Source organism: Solanum tuberosum, unplaced genomic scaffold (assembly GCF_000226075.1).
Source record: "Solanum tuberosum cultivar DM 1-3 516 R44 unplaced genomic scaffold, SolTub_3.0 scf00149, whole genome shotgun sequence".
Lineage (NCBI taxonomy): Eukaryota > Viridiplantae > Streptophyta > Magnoliopsida > Solanales > Solanaceae > Solanum > Solanum tuberosum.
The window spans coordinates 597,427-618,229 of NW_006239072.1; the positions used below are offsets into that span (position 1 = coordinate 597,427).

Genomic DNA, 20,803 nt, shown 5'->3' on the forward strand with positions numbered 1-20,803 from the left:
TATACAGAGATGGATCGAGGATTTGAAGTTTATGAGTTCCTATGACGACTTCAAGTTTATATACAATCAAAAATTTATAGATGATTTGTTAATGAATATATAGGGTCTGTGCAAAAGCTACTAGATGGCACATGTATATAGGACATACTCTGAGCTGACTTAAAATCTCGGATCTGCTTCTGAGAGTGTTGTGTATTTTTTGTTTATATATAGGTTTGTATAAATGTGTAAATGAAACTAGAACTAAAATTGTTACAGAGGAGTAAGGGATATGGTGATACTTTGAACTTGCTGACTGAAAATCATTGATCTGCTTCTAAGTTTCTGCATTTTAGTTAGGATGCTAATCCTGTTTTATTTGGACAGATAGAGGAGTATTATTGTGATAAAGGTTTAAGTATTGTTGGTTACTTTCATGCCAATGAGAGATTTGATGATTCCGAGCTAGGAAGTGTTGCTAAGAATATTGCAGACCATATCTACAAATATTTCCCTCAAGCTGCTGTGCTCCTGGTACCTTTTTGTTGTTTGACATTTTTTTGTCTTTCGTATGTTTATTGAAAAGTTTGAATCTTTGAAATGTTGTTAGGAAAATTCTTAAGCTTAGAGTTTTACCGTTTCAGCTGGATAACAAGAAGTTTGAAACTTTATCAAAAGAGGGGAAAGATAGGAGTCCTGTAATGCAGGTCAGTACATACAAATTTTAACATTTTTCCTTGTTCATCTGATAATCGATGACAAAGTTCAGAGTCCTCAACCAATCTTTGGTGACTTTCCCAATTTCTTGATTGGAAGTGGAAGGTTCTTGCTATGGAGTAACCTCACTTGTCAGAATTCAACTCAAACTGGGAGTTTTATGGGATTGGCTACAGGAATCATAGCCAGTCTTCTGTTTATATAATAAAAAATCTAGCTGTTTTTTTCCCCATTTATATTTAACAACTCAGACTAATATGTAGCCTCATGATAGAATTAGCTGCTGCACTGTAGTCTCATTGATTTATTCTTTTTGTTACTAGTTGATTGCTGATGGTAATTACTCATTTCCTTGTGCTAGTATTACTTTTGATCATTTCGTAATCGTTCCCCTTATATTTTTTTTTTTGGATGATGGACAAGTAACAATTCATCCATCTATCATGTGGTTTCTGGTGATGAGTTCTAGTGGGACGGACACAAAAAGAAAGTGGGCCACATAAATCGGGACAGAGGGAGTAATTTGTATAGAAGTGTCAGGTCTCCTTAGGATGTATGTCTTGGTTTATTCTATCCTCTTGCACAAAAGGTTTACCCTTTATTTGAGCATTCAGGGATCAGTATTTTGGTTTCGATACATAGGTTCTTGGAACATTGGTATGTTACTGATTATCTCTTCCAACTTCTTCTAAGCACTTCATTTTAAGTAGAAATGGAAAACCAGAGATGGTGCTCTGTCTCATACTTGGCATGTATAACAGAAGTGAAGTGGATAACCTTTCAATGTTGAAGTTGTAGTTAGCGATTTAGAGAACATTTTGCCAGAGTTGCCTGAGCTTTTTAAATACCATGAAAGTTGCATTGTTTTATCTGTATTATTCTTCAGATGGTGGTGTATCTATTTCAGTTTTATTTCAGTTCGACTTGCATGACCTTTTGGTGAGGGCTATTTTTGGTAATGGTAGTCACTGAATAAATGGCTAACATGCTGGATTTTGAGATTTGCTGGTTTTCTATATCCTCTGAAGTAGAACCATGGTTTCCTTGGGATGTTTAGAGTTGTTTGCCCAGATTTGACCATTCATGCACTTTGTGCTGGCCTTTCAGAAGACTCAGTGTGCTCTAGTAGGCTTTTCGTTACATGACCTATTTCTTTGTGGTTTTTGCTTTGCATTTTGCATAGGCTAAGAGTTAGATTGAGAAAATATGTGTCTCTATATCAACTTTAATTGAAAACTAAAGCCTGTTCTATGTCTAGTTGATAGTTTGTAAAAGCTATTACCATCCAGATATTTGTTGTCACCTGGTTGAATTTGATAATATTAAACAGTGACCTGTCAATACTTGATATGAAGGAACATTTAACTGTGCCTGGCTCATTTGTGTGAATGGGACAGGAACTATTTGTCATCTTTCAGGAAAAGGGCCTTAACATGCTTAACAATAATTGGATGTTAACCCAATTGTTTTTGAACAGTTCGTCAATTGTTTGTTTTATATGATTAATGATACACCAATCGAATGCACCCATGGTAGTTCTAGTTCAAGTAATCATTGCACTACTAAACATCTTTCAGGAAGACTCGATATAACATGTTCTCCAGCTTATTGATATTTGCCTGTGCGTAGGCCATCTCGATATTATCTGTTTTTTACCACTTCTCCAATTTTCCATGAAATACAAGCAAGCAGAGTGGTCTAGATTTTGCTCCACGCTTATTTTGGTCCCCCTTATATGTTCGTAAAAATCCAATTTTTCATAACTTTCACATTGTTCTTGGTAGTTCTCTGATAGTTTACTCGTCTAGCTAGAATACTATAGTTCTCTTCACTATTGTTGTAATTATGCCCCTGATTCGTGCCTCTAAAGTAGTTCCATTAATGTAGCCTTTTGCTTCATGTTCAGCTTTACACCAAGGATGCATCTAGGAGCTGGAAACTAGTGGGATCAGATGGAAGCAGCCGTTTGAAAATTAAACAGCCATCAGCAAATGTCATCCTCCTAGATTACATTTCATCGGGGAAATGGAAGGATATTATAGATTTCGATGACCACCTTGATGACATTAGCAAGTAAGAGCTTTACCCTGTAGATTGATTGAACTCACAATATCTGCATTCTTTCTAAGAGATTCACATGTGTTTTTGCTTTTGCTCATCAAATTGTTAGGGACTGGGTGAACACAGAGCTCTTCAATTGAAGTTGCTATGTGTATCTCATTTTGTTTCCGTCTCTGAAGGGAAAGGATCCATCACTTTGGTTATAACATTGTGATCCAATAGAAGGCAGCCTGCAGGTTATATTCTCAAGAAAAGGCGATACATTTGTCAAAAGTGCTTCCAATTTTTTAGGAAGACTCGATATAACATGTTCTCCAGCTTATTGATATTGCCCTGTGCCTAGTCCATCTCGATATTTTCTGTTTTTACCACTTCTCTGATTTTCCATGAAATACAAGCAAGCAGAGTGATCTAGATTTTGCTCCACGTTTATTTTGGTCCCCCTTATGTAGTTTCATGCACATCATTTAGTTATCGCGTTACTTCCCAACCCCAACTTGTTGGAACTGAGGCATCGTCGTTTTACTGTCTTAGTGTAATGAGGGAGGAAAATAGTAAATTCTCAAAGTTTTAGCAAGTCCAGTGAAAAAAAAAGAGATGCTGAAATTTTACACTAGTGTGATTGTGGAACTAATGAAAACATGATTATGGGATGAAATTCACGTTCTAACACTGACTAATGTGTGTTTCTCTAATTCCATTTAGTTGCCCACAACCCTCAAGATGAAGTGTTTGTTTTTAAAGTTCGTACCCGAGATTTTTGATTAAGGATTGAAGAATATTTGCCATAACTTTTGATGGAAAAAAATAAATTCAACTATAAGCAAACGTATATATATAATTTAGTGATATTCTTGAGAAATTATGAAATCCATCGACACTTTCAACCTTCCTCTCTCGTTGGCCTCTTCCCTCCCTCTTGAGGTCATTTAGTAAAATCTCTCCTTCTCTATCTCACCTTGTAATCTTTTTCTCCGGAAAAATTCCAAAAAAGTAGAGCTCCTTGCAAACTAGTTTTTAGGTAAATTGTTGGACAAGTTTTTAGGTCTTGGTTCTCTATTCAGGTTTGACGTTTCTTAGAACTAATCGATCAAAATTGTGGTGGGATTGGGAGGCAATGAATGTATCATTGCATATTTGATACTCGATACATGTGTTTGGACTGTATCTATACGCTTATTTGATACTAGTGCATATTTGATACAAGATACATGTATCTAGATCGTCATATCTTCTTTTTCCTCTTCCTAAGTATGTATCTATGTATATTTGATATTGGATACATGTATCTAGAAATGTATCTATGTATCAGATTCATATATGCTACTTAAAAATGAAATTGTAAAACACAAATACATATAAATACAAAGAGGGAGATAGACGGGAGAGGGAGAGAGTAAAGCTAGAGAGTAGTGAGGTCATCGAGAGGGGAAGGAGAGAAATTGTCGCGACGCTCTATCTAAGCAAGTGAGATATAATGTATCCAACTTGAACTTAGGACACTTTATATAATTATTGAATATCTCATTTCATGTAGTGATACAGAAATATAATACCTTACATTATGAAGTTTTCTCTTTTTAATATATATATACTAATAAATACGATCATAATGAAATAGAATTAAAATTTTATAATTTATATCTTTAAACATGATCACGCTCGAAAGCAACAATTCTTTTTCCAAACGTCATACATCAAATTGTGTATATAAAGAAAAAGATGGTTCTTTTTCAACATGACCCTCCCAAAAAAAAAAGCTTTATTCAATAATTATGCAATGACAAAATAGCCTTGATTTTGGTTAAATGAATGTGGAAACTTATTCATTGTCAAATGCAATTGGACTTAACTATATTTAGTGTTTTTTTATTTAGAATTTTGGGAGAAAAAGGGAAAAAAGAAAATAATTACGTGTCTACAACTACAATTATTGTTATTATTACCATCATTATAGTTATGATTCAATTATTCTTATTGGTGATAGCAAGAGGTCAAACGATATCATAGCATATTTTTTTTTTTTTTTTTTTTTTTACATTTAAAATATGAATAAGTGTAAGCTTTGTGTTACTCTAACAAAATTGACGCAGACCATTCTACGTGGTACCATGATAGCAGAAGAAGTGAGATGGTGACAATTGAGAAGTTATCACTGAACACTCTTAATTATCCGAAGAAAAGACGTCAAATGGCAAAATGAAGACCATACCCTCATTTGGCTCCTTGTGGAGTATAGTCCATATCCAAACATCTTACTAAAAAAGGGGACAATATCTATGAAGTTTCAGCTAAAAAACAGAATGAGAATAAAAACTTCAAGGCTAACATCTTTAATTTCTACCGTATGATATTTAAGATTCACTGATTCAACTTATTTAAATTTGTGTCTTATAAAACTCAGCTAGCCTTTACTAATTTTATTTGTATTTTACTATTCATATTTATATGAATGATTTTTTTGTTTTTTTTACTCGTCCAAATTCTTGTAAGCAAATAAACCTTTATGTTTAACTTACACCTTCCACACTGCAAATCAATTACTATTATCTTACCAAGATAGACATACAACTTTAAAAAATATTGCACCTAATTTGGACCATAGTCACCATTTTAAAAAAAAATATAAAAAAATATAATACATATATATATATATATATATATATATATATATATATATATATTATCAAAATCTATCTCCTTGTTTCTTTGGAAAAAATATTTAATTTTGTCCTCAATTACATTATTCTTACTTATGTCATTAAAAAATCGTCTCGTATTCGTTCTTGTCATTAATAGACTTCGAATTTGATGGATTTTACATATTCAAACTACTTTTAAGAAAAGCTCAAAATTTACTTCTTAGCTAAGTAAAATTTGAACCTAACCTTAAGTTAAAATTCCATTAAAAGATACGTATGAAAATGACACTTTTTTCTAATGAAATGGATAATATCAGTCAAAGTATAATAATAAAAAAAAAATAGTAGTCAAAGTTGCTCAATTTCTTTGACTCTCTTTTACTTCCCTTTAATCCAACAATCAACAGGTTTTCTTAATGTTTGACAGATTATTATTAGAGGAATTGTTTTTTCTTATTTATGTATTTATTAAATTAAATTAAATATAATTTAATATATACTTTGAAACTGAAAGCATGAGAGACAGGTTGGAGACTGTGGTGGCCCATATGTTGATTCAGACTCGTCTTTGGGGCAAAATACATTGAAAATAATTGAACATAAAAAGCTTAGACACACTGATAAAATTTGTGGTACAGTGATAAGTATTTTTTTATTGTTATTTAGAAGTTTTGAGTTTAACCCTTTTTTCTGAATTCGTCTTTGTTAGAGAGTATTTCATATTCTAATATTAAAAAAATCAAATTAATGGTTAAAGACACATTTAAAGTATCACGGTTTGTGAGTTTTCTACTGAACTGTCAAGTGTTTACTTTCCTATCTGAACTAACTATTTATCACAACACACCTCAACTATCCGTTGTTCCGCTTTCTTATATGAAATTTCCCTATCATTCACATAGAAAAATGGAACAACGGATAGTTAAGGTGCATTGTAATGAATAGTTGATAATAATTCAGGAAACAAAGATGTACACATGATATTTCAAATTAAAAACTCATAAATTTTATAAAAGTTTATGACCATTATCTCAAAAAAAATTGACGCAAATTCAGATTTAATCGGACTGGGCTTGGGTATAGGATAAGGAAAAATTACATAATTATACAACTTAAAATATCATAATCTCTAAAATTCTCTATCGTTTAAAAAATTACAAAAATCTCTTCTCAGATACATCTATATCCCCTCTCGGATACATAAACCCTAAACCCTAAACCCTATCCTCTTCAGATATATCCTTATCCCCTCTTGTATACATCTCTTTTATTAAGTAATATATCATTTGCAACGTATCGAACAACCAATGAATATATATGACATGTCAACATGAAAATTCTGAGAGTTTTGTAATTAAGAGAACTTTTTGGGATATGATGTAATTGGTCACAAATATATGAAATTTGTGTTTTGTAAGTTATAGGTGTGTGTATATATATATATAGATAGACAAACCCTTCGAGGTTGCCCAGTGATTTGGGCTTGGGACTTCCATATTGGAGGTCTCAAGTTCGAAACTCGTTGTCAGTGAAAACAAGGGGTTTGCCTTCTAGGTCGATCTCGTCGTCGCACGGGCTTACCTAATGCGAGTTACCTCTTCTATGTGATTTACGAGCCATTGCATAGGAGCAAAAGTTTTACCATGTGCGCGATTACGAATTTCCCTTGTCAAAAAAAAAAAAAAAAAACACTAAAGATAAACAAGAAAAAGTTCAAACCCCCACCACGCCCCACTCCTCTCTTCCCCATACAATTGTTAAGTGTATTTTTTGTTTGGTAAAGTCCCCAAAGCTTCTTTCTACACTTTCAAAAAAAGCACTTCTTTTCTTTCTTCTCTCTCTCCACACAGTTTTCTTTGGAGGTCCCCCTCTCTCTTTATCTCTGTCAACAGTAGTGCTACTAATTCCTCATTGCTAAAGCAGAGAGAGACTCTAAAAAGTTTTGATCTTTGTGACACTTCAGGTACTATTCTTTAGACTACTGTTTTTAATTTTGAAATGGTCCCTGTGTCTTTCTGGATGAGTTTCTTTCATTACTTTGTTTTTTAGCATATGGGTCTTTCTGGGGAAGTTATTTGATCCTTTTGGTAGGGTTTTCTTGGAAAAAGCTTAGGTCTTGGCACAAGATCTGTGTACTTTTTCATTGACCCTTCTGTATTGCTTTTCTTGTTTATCTATGTGGGGTTGTGCTAGTTTTATGCTCTGTGGTGTTAAAATGGCTTTTGGGTGCTGTTGAATGTATGCATTTTTTTATTTGGTGTTCTGGTTCACTTCATGGTTCTAAGAAAAGATTTGGACTTTTGAGGTAAATTACTGAGATTTTAGCTCTTGGACATTTGTTTGCACAACTTGTAATTTGGGTCTGTGTAGTTAATTGCTTATTGATTGTGGATTTTGAAGTCATCCTGTTGCTTAAAGATCTATTTTTTTAGCTCAGAAATGTCTTTTGTTGTTTATTGCTGTAGTTTCTTATTTTGCGCGCACCTTGACTAATTTCATGTTATACTTGCCACCTACCACCAGCAATAGCTACCAGGTAACTCTGTCCACCAACGGTAGGAGCTAGGACATATGAGAAGAAATCACCTTAGTGTTTTTTGGTCTGTTGAAATTTGAACATGAGACCTCATGGTTCTCAAATCGCCTAGTAGTTTCTTTTATATGTTTTCCACTCTATAACAGTTTTGAAGTTATCTTGAGTTTTTGTCATTTGATCCTATGGATAACCTGGCCTCCAAGTTCACTCTATGTCTCTTGTGTTTAATACAGTTTCATACTTCCAATCTTGGGAACTTTTATGCTGTTTATGGAGCTTTTGATCATGATCTCTCTTGCTGATGACTAGGGTGTACATGAGGTGAACTTGGACGCTGTGTTATGGGTTTGGTCGGCCAGATTGCATTGAGGATTCGTTGTTCAATTTAATGGCGTCAACACCTTCTGTCAAGAGTTCACTGGAAAAGCTGAATAAGTCAGCTGGAATTCAAGCAGTGGAACGTAATCCTCGGAGATCAGCACCTTCCCAAGTTTCAAAGAGTAGCAATTCTGGGAGCACGACTTCCAAGGAGCTACAACACAATGATCGAGAAGTTGCATCTAAGCAACTTATGGCAGAAGCAACAACCAAAAAGAAGTCGAATAGCTATCAGCAAGTAGGATCTGCTGACTTATTGGTTGATAAGTTTGATTCGAGCTTATATTTGGGAAATCTGAAGCATGCTCCAAGCAGTGCAGCTTCCGCACCCTGTGAAGCAAAGGGCTCGCAATGCGCTATTGATCAGGAAAAGAAGGCATCAGAAAATGGAGCCGTCAAGGATAACTCAGCCTCAGCCAAAGTCAGTGATGGGGCCGGTAGCCTTGCAAAAACAAGTGGAAGTGCCAAAGTTAGCGATCGAGCTGATTTTGTTGAGAGTGGAAAGAGCAGCATCTGTAGGGGAAGCACAAGCACCGATGTAAGTGATGAAAGTACTTGCAGCAGCTTTAGCACCAGTATTAATAAACCCCACAAAGCTAATGACTCAAGATGGGAAGCCATTCAAGCTATTCGAGCTAAAGATGGAACATTAGATTTGAGACATTTCCGGTTGCTAAAGAAGTTGGGAAGTGGTGATATTGGAAGTGTCTATCTGTCGGAGTTGTGTGGAACAAAATGTTATTTTGCAATGAAAGTTATGGATAAAGCATCATTAGCTGGCCGTAAAAAATTGCTACGTGCTCAAACGGAGAGAGAGATATTGCAGTCCTTGGACCATCCATTTCTACCAACTTTATATACCCATTTTGAGACAGAAAAGTTTTCATGTCTTGTAATGGAGTTTTGCCCAGGAGGTGACTTGCACACACTTCGTCAGAGGCAACCAGGGAAGCATTTTTCTGAACAAGCTGTGAAGTATGATTACTTGATCCGAAACCTCTTTGTTGATTTATTTACTTTCTTGATTAGTTGTTTATCTCAAACCTCATAGTCTTAACATGGTATGCTCTCTTTATCTGGAAGTATTTTTGCCTGGTTTTGGTGTCCGTGGTTTGTACTATTAATTGCTTTAGTGTTGACAAAGATTCGCCACATGTGTAAGTCTTATGGGCAACTTTTTCTTGTTTCAATTATTGTAGTGTTAATCTCTACAAACTTGAAATAAATAGCTATCTCGGCAGGATATAGCTATTATAGGTTGTAAAATCTTGAATTCTATAGACTTTCTTTGTTATTTTCTGAACTCTGTTGCTCAAGAAATTGACAGAAAATGGACTTCTTCCAAATACCGCAAGGAATACTTTTGGAATGTGTTTTTTTCTTAAAACTACTTTTAGAATATATATTTTTTAAACTACTTTTGGAATATGTTTTTCTGATAAAGTAAGAAGTAAATATCCTTGGATTATGTTACGTAACTGGTTCATCTTTTGTTTTTGGACTGTTTGCATTGTAATGTCACATGCAGTATGCTCTTCCTTTACGAAAGAGACATACTTTTTGAAACGGACTAAAAAGGAAAGTAATTGAAACGGAGGGAGTATTAGTTACGTTCTTTAAGGATTTTGATTAAGTTTATGCATAGTAGATTAAACCAATATATTTGATGAACTTCATGTTTTACCAGGTAGAAAGCACGTACTTAATTCCTCTATTGAGGTGCTTTAAACTTGTTTGCCTGTCTCTAATTTTGCCTAGCTTGATTTACAATTTAATGGAAGAGAAGAGTTTGTTTTAGATTCTGTTGGTTAATTATTCCATGAAGGATTGATTTTATCTCAAAATTTCAGGTTCTATGTAGCAGAGATCCTCCTTGCTATGGAATACCTCCACATGCTTGGCATTGTTTATCGCGACCTCAAGCCAGAAAATGTGCTTGTTAGAGAAGATGGACACATAATGCTATCTGATTTTGATCTCTCTCTTCGCTGTACTGTGAGTCCAACACTTGTCAAGCTGTCGTCTCTTGATGTGGAGCCTCTCCGAAAGAATTCCGGTTACTGTGTGCAGCCAGCATGCATTGAACCCTCCTGTATCCAGCCATCGTGTGCTGTTACTACAACATGTTTTGGGCCTCGCTTCTTTTCTAGTAAGTCGAAGAAAGAAAAGAAATCTAAAAATGATACAGGGAACCAAGTTAGCCCATTACCAGAACTTATGGCTGAGCCTACTGGAGCACGTTCGATGTCTTTCGTTGGGACACACGAATATTTAGCACCTGAAATAATCAAAGGTGAAGGGCATGGGAGTGCAGTGGACTGGTGGACCTTTGGTATCTTTCTTTACGAGTTATTGTTTGGTAAGACACCCTTCAAGGGATCAGGAAACCGTGCTACACTTTTCAATGTTGTAGGTCAGCCCCTCCGTTTTCCAGAATCTCCAGTGGTAAGTTTTTCAGCTAGAGATCTTATACGAGGCTTGCTCGTGAAAGAGCCACAAAATCGATTGGCATACAAAAGAGGAGCTACAGAAATCAAGCAGCATCCCTTCTTCGAAGGTGTAAACTGGGCTTTGATTCGTTGTGCAAGCCCTCCGGAGATCCCAAGACCTGTTGAATTCGAGAGAATCTCAGCACAGCAGCCATCATCAACTAGTGAGAAACCTGTGGCTGTAACTGTCCAATACCAGCAAAAGTCTGATAACTATCTCGAATTTGATTTCTTTTGAACTTGTTATTTTCTTGGTTTCTTCTTTCTTGTAAAAGTCGATTATCTTATTTTTCGTTAGTAAAACATACGACGTTGTACAACATTTTGAAGATGTGAAATCAAGATGATCATATATTGTTTGTTGTTGTAAGTTATTAAAGCAGTTGCACAGTTTGTTGTATGGCAAATGTTGTTAGTGTTGATGCTACCAATTGATAATGTGAATTTAGCAGTTCTTGTTTACATTCTTTGGGGATCTTTTTTTCTTCTTTTTAACCCTTTTGATAACTGAGAAGTCTCGAGGACATGTCTTTCTATCCTTCTCTACTTAAATATTGTACTTCTATTTGAACTTGTGATGTGTATCCAAGTTCATATTTTATGTCTCCTTCTCCGAGACGAACATATTGTATTAACTAGAACAAGTTATTAAGTAAGATGTCAAGATAATCGTAAGTAAATAACTTATCCTTCTCGACTTAAATATTATACTTTTATTTGAACAAGTGACATGCATCCAAGTTCATATTTTGTATCTCCTTCTTTGAGACAAACATTTAGTGTTAACTAGAACAAGTCATATGAAGTTAGATGTCAAGATAATCGTATGTAACTAACTTACCGAGGCTAGAAGCTCACCAGTCGAAGCTCAATGAATAATGGGCTTGTTCCATCTACTCGTCTTCACTTATATTCTAAGTTTTATATCATACAAAAATAAAAATTGTAAGTTTTATATTATACAAAAAAAAAAATTCATATTATACACAAAAAAAAAATTAGAAAAAAGTTATGCGGTGAACGTGGATCGAACACGTGACCTTCAGATCTTCAGTCTGACGCTCTCCCAACTGAGCTATCCCCGCTATGTTTTCAATATCATATATTTAATTTTATAGATGTTTCTAATAACATAATTAAGTGTTTGTTTGGCCGTAAGAAAAACTAATCACTAAATTTGATTGGTAATATTAAATTAACTGTATTAAGTATGGAGGAATTTATATATTTTAATATTATACTTTGGTGTTGAATATATATACGGCGCAAAGCTAGGTAGAGCCGAAGAGTTCATCCAAATCTCTCCTGGACAGAAAGTTACACTAGGTACTGTTTGTTAGCAAATGTTAAAAATAAATAATAAAATATGATCAACCTTAGTTTTTAATTTAATAATTTTCGATCTAATAATAAATATTTTTATTTTTTCAATTTTAATTGTATGAAGTTTATGATTCATGCAAAAGAGAGTGACCCTTTATGATAAAGAAAATATCAACCAGACATTCTTGTGAAATAAATATATTCTAATGCAAATGAAAAATGTACCTCTTAGTAAAGAATTAATGCATGTATGTAATATATATATCATGAGATAGGAACCATATTGTACCAATCGTGCAAAAACCTTATAAATTTACTATATAGTATATAGCCCAAAATATAATACACCCAAATTGTTAATTATAACATACTACTAATTTGTATAAAGGGGTTCAAAAATAATTACTAAAATATTATACTTTAGGTATCTAAACCCATGATTCAAGTAATTGTTTTAACCTCATTTTAATTATGTCAAGGAAATTCAATAACTTATATATATGATTAAAAAAAAGATTCATTTTTACTCTATTTGACAATATATATAGTTTTTCATGAATGTTTCAGCATGTTAAAATAATTTTTTTGATGTTAGCAGTGAAAGAAAGAACTCGATACTCATTTCTTCATGAATATTCATAGTTAAATTGATTGAAAGAGTAAACTCATTTCCTTCCCCCTAGCTTCGCCTTATTAAGTGTTGTTCCAAAAATATTTATTAGAATTTCTTTATTTCGTTGTAATTGATTCGGGATGTTTGAAGGTATTGTTGAAACATGGAAGAATTGATCAAATCTTAAATCAAAACACTATGTATGGGATGGTATGAAGGTTAAACGCAAAGAGCTTCTTCAATAGCCAAGTCGAGCAGTGAAGCACAACAAGTTAAAGTCAAAGACAAGACAAGCCCTACTCTCAAGCAAAAGGCTATACCCGACATTATTTTCCGACGATGTCCCCCGAGAAAAAGGAGCTGAAAGCCACCTTTGGTCGAACCTAACGACTTTTTTCTAAATTATTAATTTAAACCTCAATAACTAAAAAAAAAATGCTAAAATTTAAAACCGTGAATTTTAAATTCTGAATCTATTTCTGACACTACGAGTAGTCAACCCCATGCATGTGCACACACAAACACATAGTAAGAAAGAGAGTTGACCAGGTGTCTTGTGGGTGAGCTACCTGCCAATGTCTCACACGCTCAACATAGTTGAATTCTTTAATCATGTCATGCACCTTTGATGCTTTATTTGATAACCCCCCCTTCACATAACATTAACACACTATATATACATTTCTACTATATTTATTTTATAAAAAAAACATTAAGTTAAAAAACAAACAAAAGTTCAACTTATTCATCTTTTCATCACTTATCATTAGAAAAAAAAAATTATTTACAATTTTTGAGATATGGGAAGAATTCCATGTTGTGAAAAGGACAATGTTAAGAGAGGGCAATGGACTCCTGAGGAAGATCACAAACTTTCATCTTACATTGCTCAACATGGAACTCGTAATTGGCGTCTCATTCCTAAACATGCTGGTTTGTCTCATTATTTGATGTTCAGTATCTGTTTTATTTTTCCACTAATACGGTTTCTGTGATTCTATTCACAAAACCTCTTATAAAGGACATATGAGTACTTACAACTACACGCTCCATCACAAACCTTTCATGGTCTCTCATTAAACCTTTTTTTCTTTCGAGTCAAATATCTAGTGTGATCTAGATTTACATCAGAAAGTTTCAATTTAGAGGCCCTACCAAAATTGATATCAGTGGATTAGAATTAAGTAATTTCGTTAAAGATATTCAAGATATAAAATATACATACAAAAAAAGTAATTTTGACATATATACATACACATAGTATAATAATTTTTCTAAGAATGGAGAAATATTTACTATTTCGCGCTCCATCATATTATCTTTTTAATCCTTACAAGACTATGTATATAATGAAATTACACACATATATATGGCTAAAAGATTGTCTCTTATTTTAAACAGGTTTACAAAGATGTGGAAAAAGTTGTAGATTGAGATGGACAAATTACCTTAGGCCTGATCTCAAACATGGTCAATTTTCAGAGGGAGAAGAGCAGACAATTGTCACACTTCACTCTGTTCTTGGCAATAGGTAAAAATTTAAAATTTTAGCTTATGGTTTTACCTTACATTTCTACAAGAGGTTATTTTCATAAAACGCCCTTGATCATGGAATTTCAATTGTTTGTTGGATATTTTGTCTCCGTTCCATTATTAGTAGCATTACTATGTTGCTCAGACTCTCTGAGAATATTGTCGCGTGCCAAATATTCCTAAATACTATTTTTGGATGATTAGACACGCCCTCATCAATATTTTTTGAAGAATTCGAGCAACATAGAACATAAGAAGTTGTAGAAACTTGTATTAATTGATCACTAAGTATGATTTGCACGTAATCGAACAGATGGTCTGTGATAGCTGCTCAACTTCCTGGTAGAACAGACAATGATGTGAAGAACCATTGGAACACAAAGCTCAAAAAGAAACTATCTGGGATGGGAATTGATCCAGTAACACACAAGCCATTTTCTCACTTAATAAGTGAAATTGCAACAACATTATCTCCACCACAAGTCCCTCATTTGGCTGAAGCAGCACTTGGTTGTTTCAAAGATGAAATGCTTCATCTTTTGACCAAAAAAAGACTTGGTTTTCAGTTTCATCAACAATTTACAAATATGACAATTACTCATAATAATGCACCAAGTACAAGTCATGTTAAGCATGAGGAGAATAATAATTATAAAGATAACACAATTGAGAAAATTAAGTATGGATTATCAAGAGCTATTAAAGAAAGTGACAAGAATTGGGAAACAAGTGTAGGAGGAGCAACATCTAGTAATTTTCATGATAATACAGGATTTAGTAACTATAATTTTGGTAATTTGCTTAATGATGAAGAGGGTTCACCATGGAACCAAAGTTTGTGTAGTGGAAGTACATGCACAGCAGGAGGAGGAGAGTTACAACAACAACAACAAAACAAGAAAATTAGCAATGAGAATTGTGAGGATAGTGGTAAAGAAATAGTAGCAACAACAAGAAATGGATCAACAACTATGTTCAATTCTGACTGTGTTCTGTGGGACATATCATCTGATGATCTAATGAATCCAATGGTTTGAAGAGTTTTGTTGTAATAGGGTGGGTGGATAGAGTTGCTCGGTACCTGTGTCAGTGGGAGATAGCAGATTTTCCGTGGAATTAGTCAAGGTGCGCGCAAGCTGACCTGGACATCACGGTTATTAAAATTATATATATATTGTAATAGTGTACTTGAATTAGTAGGCTAGCTAGAAAGGCAAGGATGTTATAAATCATCAAAAGAAATGAAGTAATAAAGAGAGAATCGTATCTGTTTCATTTTATATGACATTCTTTCCTTTTGAAGACATTCAGAAAAGAAAGTCACCTTTTCGTATTGACTATATATTTAACACTTCAATTCACATAAATGTGCATCTTTGGTTTCTCTATTAACAAGTTTGTGAAAACTTGTTAATTGGAGAAACCAAAGTGTACAGTATTTCATCAATCGAAGGTTAGATGTACTTCAACAGATATATAGACGTCAAAATTGGAACGTTAATCACAAATATTTCCTTCCTGTGAAGACGACAGTTTTCTTTCCTAGAGCCTGAAAGGGTCTCACTGATCAAACGAGGCGCGAGGATTACACAAATCCATGAAATCACAACTCAAAATCCATAAACTTATAACTTTAATGGTACAAAATGGTTAAATGGAAGTTAATGTTGCTTCACTGCAACACATATCTCTAGCACTATTCGCATACTAGAATTAGGAAGTAGAGAAACTTCATTTACACGAGTGATCATCATAAGAAGTATCAACACACCCCGGTGTTACAACTTGTTTATTACTGAAGGCAAGGGAACTTATGTTCGTGGTCATTGTGAAGTTTTCGTTCTTGCTCTTCATATATTTAAAGTTTTGTGAGAAATCTTACTCTTCTCCCTCTTCATCCTCGTTATCCTCGATTCCCACCCAATGAGTAAAGGCAAAAAGAAACTCTTTGAAGTTCACCATTCCATTTTTGTCCCAGTCCATTTCTTCTGCAAAACAGAAAAGACGGGGATTTACACACTGCAATATATGAGTGAGGAAATGCATGGAGTATTACCTAACCTCTTCCGACTAAATATGATAAAGCCTATAAAACATAGAACTACTATTATTTCTTCATTATACATTAAAATCTTCTTGAACTTGATGGACAAATAGATAAAATAGTAGCTAAAACAAATTAGTTATTAAGTCAATAGACTATAGATTTATAGTGTCCTCATCATGTCCTTCGAGCACAAATATCGACCAAATCAGATTGGCGAGCAATGCACAAGAACAGATGGGATTGGTTCTGCATTTCGAGCATCTCTTTGTGACAAAGACTTGAACAAGTTCTCTTTGATAACAAGCTTAGTAATTGGTCCGCTGAAAAGAAATATGTGGATCGCATCATACTTGTCTTTCTACCATAAAGATTGCTTCACTTATAATTCTGGAGCACTCAGTACGTCTTCCTAAATTATGACATATTGTACATAAGATAAAGGAGACTCTGCATTTTCTAGTATGAAATTAAACAAGCAATGCATAGCGGCTAGAACTCTTTGAAGACTTAGTCTTCAGCAGAAAAACAGATATTTTTCGCATTGCTCTTCGACACACGCACACACAAAGAGAAAGAGAGAGAGAACTTACCAAATCTTCTCATTGCTATTCGACCAGAAGACCTTTCTCCAGATATAGTTTCATTAATTGCTTGAACCATCTCATTCCTGCTTACATAGCCATCCTTGTTCTTGTCCAAAAACACAAAAGCATCAACAAGTGTTTCAAATGTTACCTCCAGATTTGGTAGTCCCATTCGCGATTTCTGTATCTGGTCAAGGAATAAAAAACTTTGCTTGTGCAGGGCAGAAATGGGGATCTAACCGATACGTAATGTAGTTCTTCATGAAGGGCTACAGAATGCTACGAAGATGGAATGCATCTCCAGGAGAACAAGTAAGCAGATAATTGCACGTACTCTCCAAAAGTGTGGCCGTATTGAGGTTGGATCCTTCAAAAATGAACTACTTTTGGAGGATCTAACACATACTCAACGACATTTTTGGAGAGTCCGAGCAACATAACAAAGAACTAATCTTTGAAAAGCACCATCTCACTTGAAAGTAATCAACTAATGTCGCTTTCTGAAAAAAAAAATGTTTTTTTCCTAATATTTCTGAAAAACCATTAGTTAAAAAGAAAAACTGTGAGCTGGATACAGCATGCAGAGCAGAAGGATCATCCTTCAGAAGATAGACAAGACAAAGAAGAACGATGAATTCGCTGAACTCTATTCCCATATCTTCGTTAATATCACAGGCTTCAAATAGATCGCTGATTTCTTCATCAGTAAAATTAATCTCAAGCTTATTGAAAGCGTGTTTCAACTCCTGCGGGTCTATTGCTCCGTTGCTGTCTTCATCTACAAACAAAACAGAATTCTTCTCATTCTTTTTCCTTTAAACAAGAAAGGGAATTGTAAATATAAAAAGCAGTTTGTGAAGAAATCAGAGTTCAGCCTAGAATGTGCTTATATGCAAGTAAACGTTACCAAAATGATACAAATAAAAACTGGACAAAGGATGTGCAGCCAACCTACCAAATTCCTGGAATATAACTTTGCATTTTCGCAGGTTCTCATCGATTTTGGGAAATTTTAGGACTAAGCTATCAAATGATCTTATGGAACTTCCTTCAGTTTCTCTCCGCAACATCGCTTCAGTTATTTTGGCCTCAAGCTTAGTCTCTGGGACAGAAGCCTTGGGACTAGAGGGAGATTCATTCTTACCCAATACACCTCCCATTATAAGTCGAAAGTGGGGGAGCTGAACTTCTGCTACAATTTGCTCCAATCTGTGAAGTAAGGTTATTTGAGGCCTTATAGTTGTTAGAATCAAACGAATACGGCAGACAGATGCAAGTAGTATTACTCCTACTAGCATATCATGTAAACACTTAATTCATATAGTTGATATATAAATTTCAGCAAACACTTGGTATGCCAACTGTTACTGTTGAGCAAGAAAAGTTACACAAATAACCAAGAACCACTTATACTGTTGAGCCCATCCCTCATAATGATGCTTATCGATTTACTCTAGGCTTTTGTCAACGGCCAGATTCGAACTCATGGCGATGAATATCGATTTATGCAGAAATCTTGATTAGTTAAACCAGGGAACTGCATATTATTTTCAACTCTAATGAAAAAGCCATATACATCAATCATAAATATTGATGGTTTATTACAGCAGAAGAGACAACAAAGTTATGTTGGAAAATATAAGTTCCAAGGTTCAATTCATATTATATGGCCCTTTTCATCTGATGAGACTGAATAAAAATTGTATTGAAATACTGATATCGTACTAGTAGTTAGAATCTCACACAGCATTATGGCTACAAGCATAAAATCATATAACCACTTTATTCACATAGCTGATCCAAACTACTTTGAATTGAGATATAATAGATTCGTTAATTGATATATATATATATATATATATATACATTTCAGCAAACATTTGTTATGCCAACTGTAACTGTGACCTATCGACACAAATAACCAACAACATACCCAATATAATCTCACAAGTGGGATCCGGGGAGGGCGGTAGGATGTAAGCATACCTTACCTAGTATACAATCCCACAAATGGGGTAGCAACAAATAACTGAAAACAATTTACACAGAAATCTTGATAAGTTAAACCAGGAGATTGTATATTACTTTCAGTTCATACAAATGACATTAAAACAATCAAATTCCCACCAGGAATTTCGTTAAAGGTCTTCAAGTATATACTTCCTCTATTTCAATTTATTTGGTTGGTTTTGACTAGTCACGGAGTTTGAGAACCTAAAGAGGACTTTTGAATCGTCTTAAACTAAAGATATGTAAAATGTACGAAAATTTCCTTTAATCTTGTGATCTTAAACAAGCCATATCAAAAGTTAGTATTAAAGAGTTGCCAAAAAGGGAAAGAAACATTCTTTTTTAAACAAACTAAAAGGGAAACTAACACAAACAAATTGAAATCTACTGAGTATAAAGTAATTTTGACACATATACAGTATAACTTATCGACAAAGGGTGTTCAACTGACCACTCATTGTATATGGTTATTCCACTGATTCCCACTAATGATATACTTAGTGTAAGCAAGCTCGAAGTTTACATATTTAGAATAAATTCTTATTAAATAAAACAATCCAATTAAAGATAAGTTGTCCATGAGCATCATGGCATATGCAAAAGGGAAAAAATTAATGGTTAATGACAGGAAAAAGTAGGCTGAATAAAAATTGAATCTTGAAAAAACCTCATATCATAATATGAGAAAATCCTCAGTGAAAAAGATTGCTCTTTTATTGATTAAATCATTAATGACTAGTTAAAAATGAATAATCAAAAGAAAAAAAAACAATCCTATTTCTATTTATTTTATTTTATTACTTTTTTTAATTCCTTTTGAGGGAAAAAGTTGGCAAATTCCAAATTCTCTCTTTTTTTTTCCTCTTTTCCATCAGCAATCACAATGAGAAAAAGCTAAAAATGAACATCAACTCAAGAAAAAGTGAATGAAACATTAAAACTAAAAATATTCAAAATCACCTAAAGATTCAATCTTTACAAATAACACATGATATAAATATAAATATATATACCAAAAAAAAACAAAAAAACTAACCTTGGATTTTGCTAATCAAAAAGACAAAAGCTCTCCTCTGTCTTCTTCTAAGCTGAAACAAGACAACAAAATCAAAAGTGAAAAAGCACAAAATATTGTGCTGATTATATTACAAAAAATAAATAAAAGCTTTTTATGCTTTAATAAACTGAACCCATATGACCAAAAAAAAAAACTGATATTTGAGTAAAAATATGAAAATTAAATGGAAGTGGAGTGGGGGTGGGGGGTGGGGGACAGAGCTAGAATTTTTTCAGCTGTTTTTTAATTAAAAATTTGTAGGTGTTGTGTGGGTGGGATTTGAGTGGAAGATCCATATTTCCAACATTTGCGCATCACCCACCACGTATAAACCTGCTTCATTTGTGTTATACGATTCTTAATCAAATATCTCGAGTTTCAATTTTTAAACGTTTTTTTAAAAAAAAAAAAAAATTATCATTGTCGTTAGTAAATTGAATTGTGACCTAATATAATTTTCATATGTATTATTTGGACTCGAAATGTTTGATTAGGGTGAAGGAATTATATTCATTCCTGTTAAAAATATAATTGTTTTTTCTTATGTAATCTTGATATTTTTGACTTTAGAAACATTTGATTATTATTCAATAATGAATTTTCATGTTATTATCATTCATGTTCTAGATAATTAAATGTTTCGTATTGAACTTATATTCATCAAAATAGATTATATGTCTTTTTTAGCTGAGCATTTATCATAAATAACTTATTTATTCGTAATAAAAGAGAGATAAGTATAAATTCTACTCTTTTTATATTTTATTTTTGAGATCACACTAATTTTGTTATTATTGTTGTTGTAGATCAATTTATTTTGTATTTGGTGAATCG

General features: G+C 33.6%; 4 protein-coding genes and 1 non-coding gene across 8 annotated transcripts in view; 3 read left to right on the top strand and 2 right to left on the bottom strand.

Moving 5' to 3' along the window:
- Positions 1-3,189, top strand: part of LOC102580872 (ER membrane protein complex subunit 8/9 homolog) — a 4,637-nt gene extending 1,448 nt beyond the window's left edge. Inside the window, exons 2-5 of the mRNA XM_006352500.2 lie at positions 367-513; positions 624-686; positions 2,603-2,769; positions 2,867-3,189. Coding sequence (XP_006352562.1) covers positions 367-513; positions 624-686; positions 2,603-2,769; positions 2,867-2,897 — 408 coding nt within the window. The 3' untranslated portion in view covers positions 2,898-3,189. The remainder of the gene's footprint in view (positions 1-366; positions 514-623; positions 687-2,602; positions 2,770-2,866) is intronic.
- A 3,999-nt stretch (positions 3,190-7,188) lies between these two features.
- LOC102579874 (serine/threonine-protein kinase D6PKL2-like) lies at positions 7,189-11,222 on the top strand. Of its 4 annotated transcripts, none has more exons than XM_006352496.2 (3): positions 7,189-7,362; positions 8,169-9,288; positions 10,164-11,222. In XM_006352496.2, exons 2-3 carry the CDS (start codon positions 8,324-8,326, stop codon positions 11,038-11,040), a joined length of 1,842 nt encoding a protein of 613 aa, XP_006352558.1. In that variant the 5' UTR covers positions 7,189-7,362; positions 8,169-8,323; the 3' UTR covers positions 11,041-11,222. The 4 variants fall into 4 exon arrangements, with proteins under 4 accessions (XP_006352558.1, XP_006352559.1, XP_006352560.1 ...); XM_006352497.2 differs by having other exon boundaries at positions 8,245-9,288; XM_006352498.2 differs by lacking the exon at positions 7,189-7,362 and adding an exon at positions 7,392-7,704.
- A 592-nt stretch (positions 11,223-11,814) lies between these two features.
- Positions 11,815-11,887, bottom strand: TRNAF-GAA (transfer RNA phenylalanine (anticodon GAA)). The gene has a single exon. It is a non-coding gene; the product is annotated as a tRNA-Phe (tRNA).
- A 1,631-nt stretch (positions 11,888-13,518) lies between these two features.
- On the top strand, positions 13,519-15,326 carry LOC102579549 (transcription factor MYB21). Its single transcript, XM_006352495.2, has 3 exons — positions 13,519-13,671; positions 14,140-14,269; positions 14,585-15,326. The coding sequence occupies exons 1-3, from the start codon at positions 13,539-13,541 to the stop codon at positions 15,306-15,308; spliced, it is 987 nt and encodes a 328-aa protein (XP_006352557.1). The 5' UTR covers positions 13,519-13,538; the 3' UTR covers positions 15,309-15,326.
- On the bottom strand, positions 14,938-20,137 carry LOC102579227 (probable calcium-binding protein CML21). Its single transcript, XM_006352494.2, has 6 exons — positions 19,949-20,137; positions 17,858-18,111; positions 17,478-17,680; positions 16,909-17,083; positions 16,154-16,259; positions 14,938-15,412 (listed from the first exon to the last, which is right to left on the bottom strand). Exons 2-6 carry the CDS (start codon positions 18,060-18,062, stop codon positions 15,388-15,390), a joined length of 714 nt encoding a protein of 237 aa, XP_006352556.1. The 5' UTR covers positions 18,063-18,111; positions 19,949-20,137; the 3' UTR covers positions 14,938-15,387.
- Between the last annotated feature and the right edge of the window lie 666 nt (positions 20,138-20,803).

What these genes read in the sequence shown, in the direction of transcription:
- LOC102579549 (XM_006352495.2), top strand. Translation starts at nt 13,539, where the DNA reads ATGGGAAGAATTCCATGTTGTGAAAAGGACAATGTTAAGAGAGGGCAA. An exon ending in TCTCATTCCTAAACATGCTG is followed by an intron (nt 13,672 to 14,139) that starts GTTTGTCTCATT and finishes TATTTTAAACAG; the next exon opens with GTTTACAAAGATGTGGAAAA. An exon ending in CACTCTGTTCTTGGCAATAG is followed by an intron (nt 14,270 to 14,584) that starts GTAAAAATTTAA and finishes GTAATCGAACAG; the next exon opens with ATGGTCTGTGATAGCTGCTC.
- LOC102579227 (XM_006352494.2), bottom strand. Translation starts at nt 18,062, where the DNA reads ATGGGAGGTGTATTGGGTAAGAATGAATCTCCCTCTAGTCCCAAGGCT. An exon ending in ATCCTTCTGCTCTGCATGCT is followed by an intron (nt 17,084 to 17,477) that starts GTATCCAGCTCA and finishes GACCAGATACAG; the next exon opens with AAATCGCGAATGGGACTACC. An exon ending in GAGGATGAAGAGGGAGAAGA is followed by an intron (nt 15,413 to 16,153) that starts GTAAGATTTCTC and finishes CGTGATGTCCAG; the next exon opens with GTCAGCTTGCGCGCACCTTG.
- LOC102579874 (XM_006352496.2), top strand. Translation starts at nt 8,324, where the DNA reads ATGGCGTCAACACCTTCTGTCAAGAGTTCACTGGAAAAGCTGAATAAG. An exon ending in TTTTCTGAACAAGCTGTGAA is followed by an intron (nt 9,289 to 10,163) that starts GTATGATTACTT and finishes TCAAAATTTCAG; the next exon opens with GTTCTATGTAGCAGAGATCC.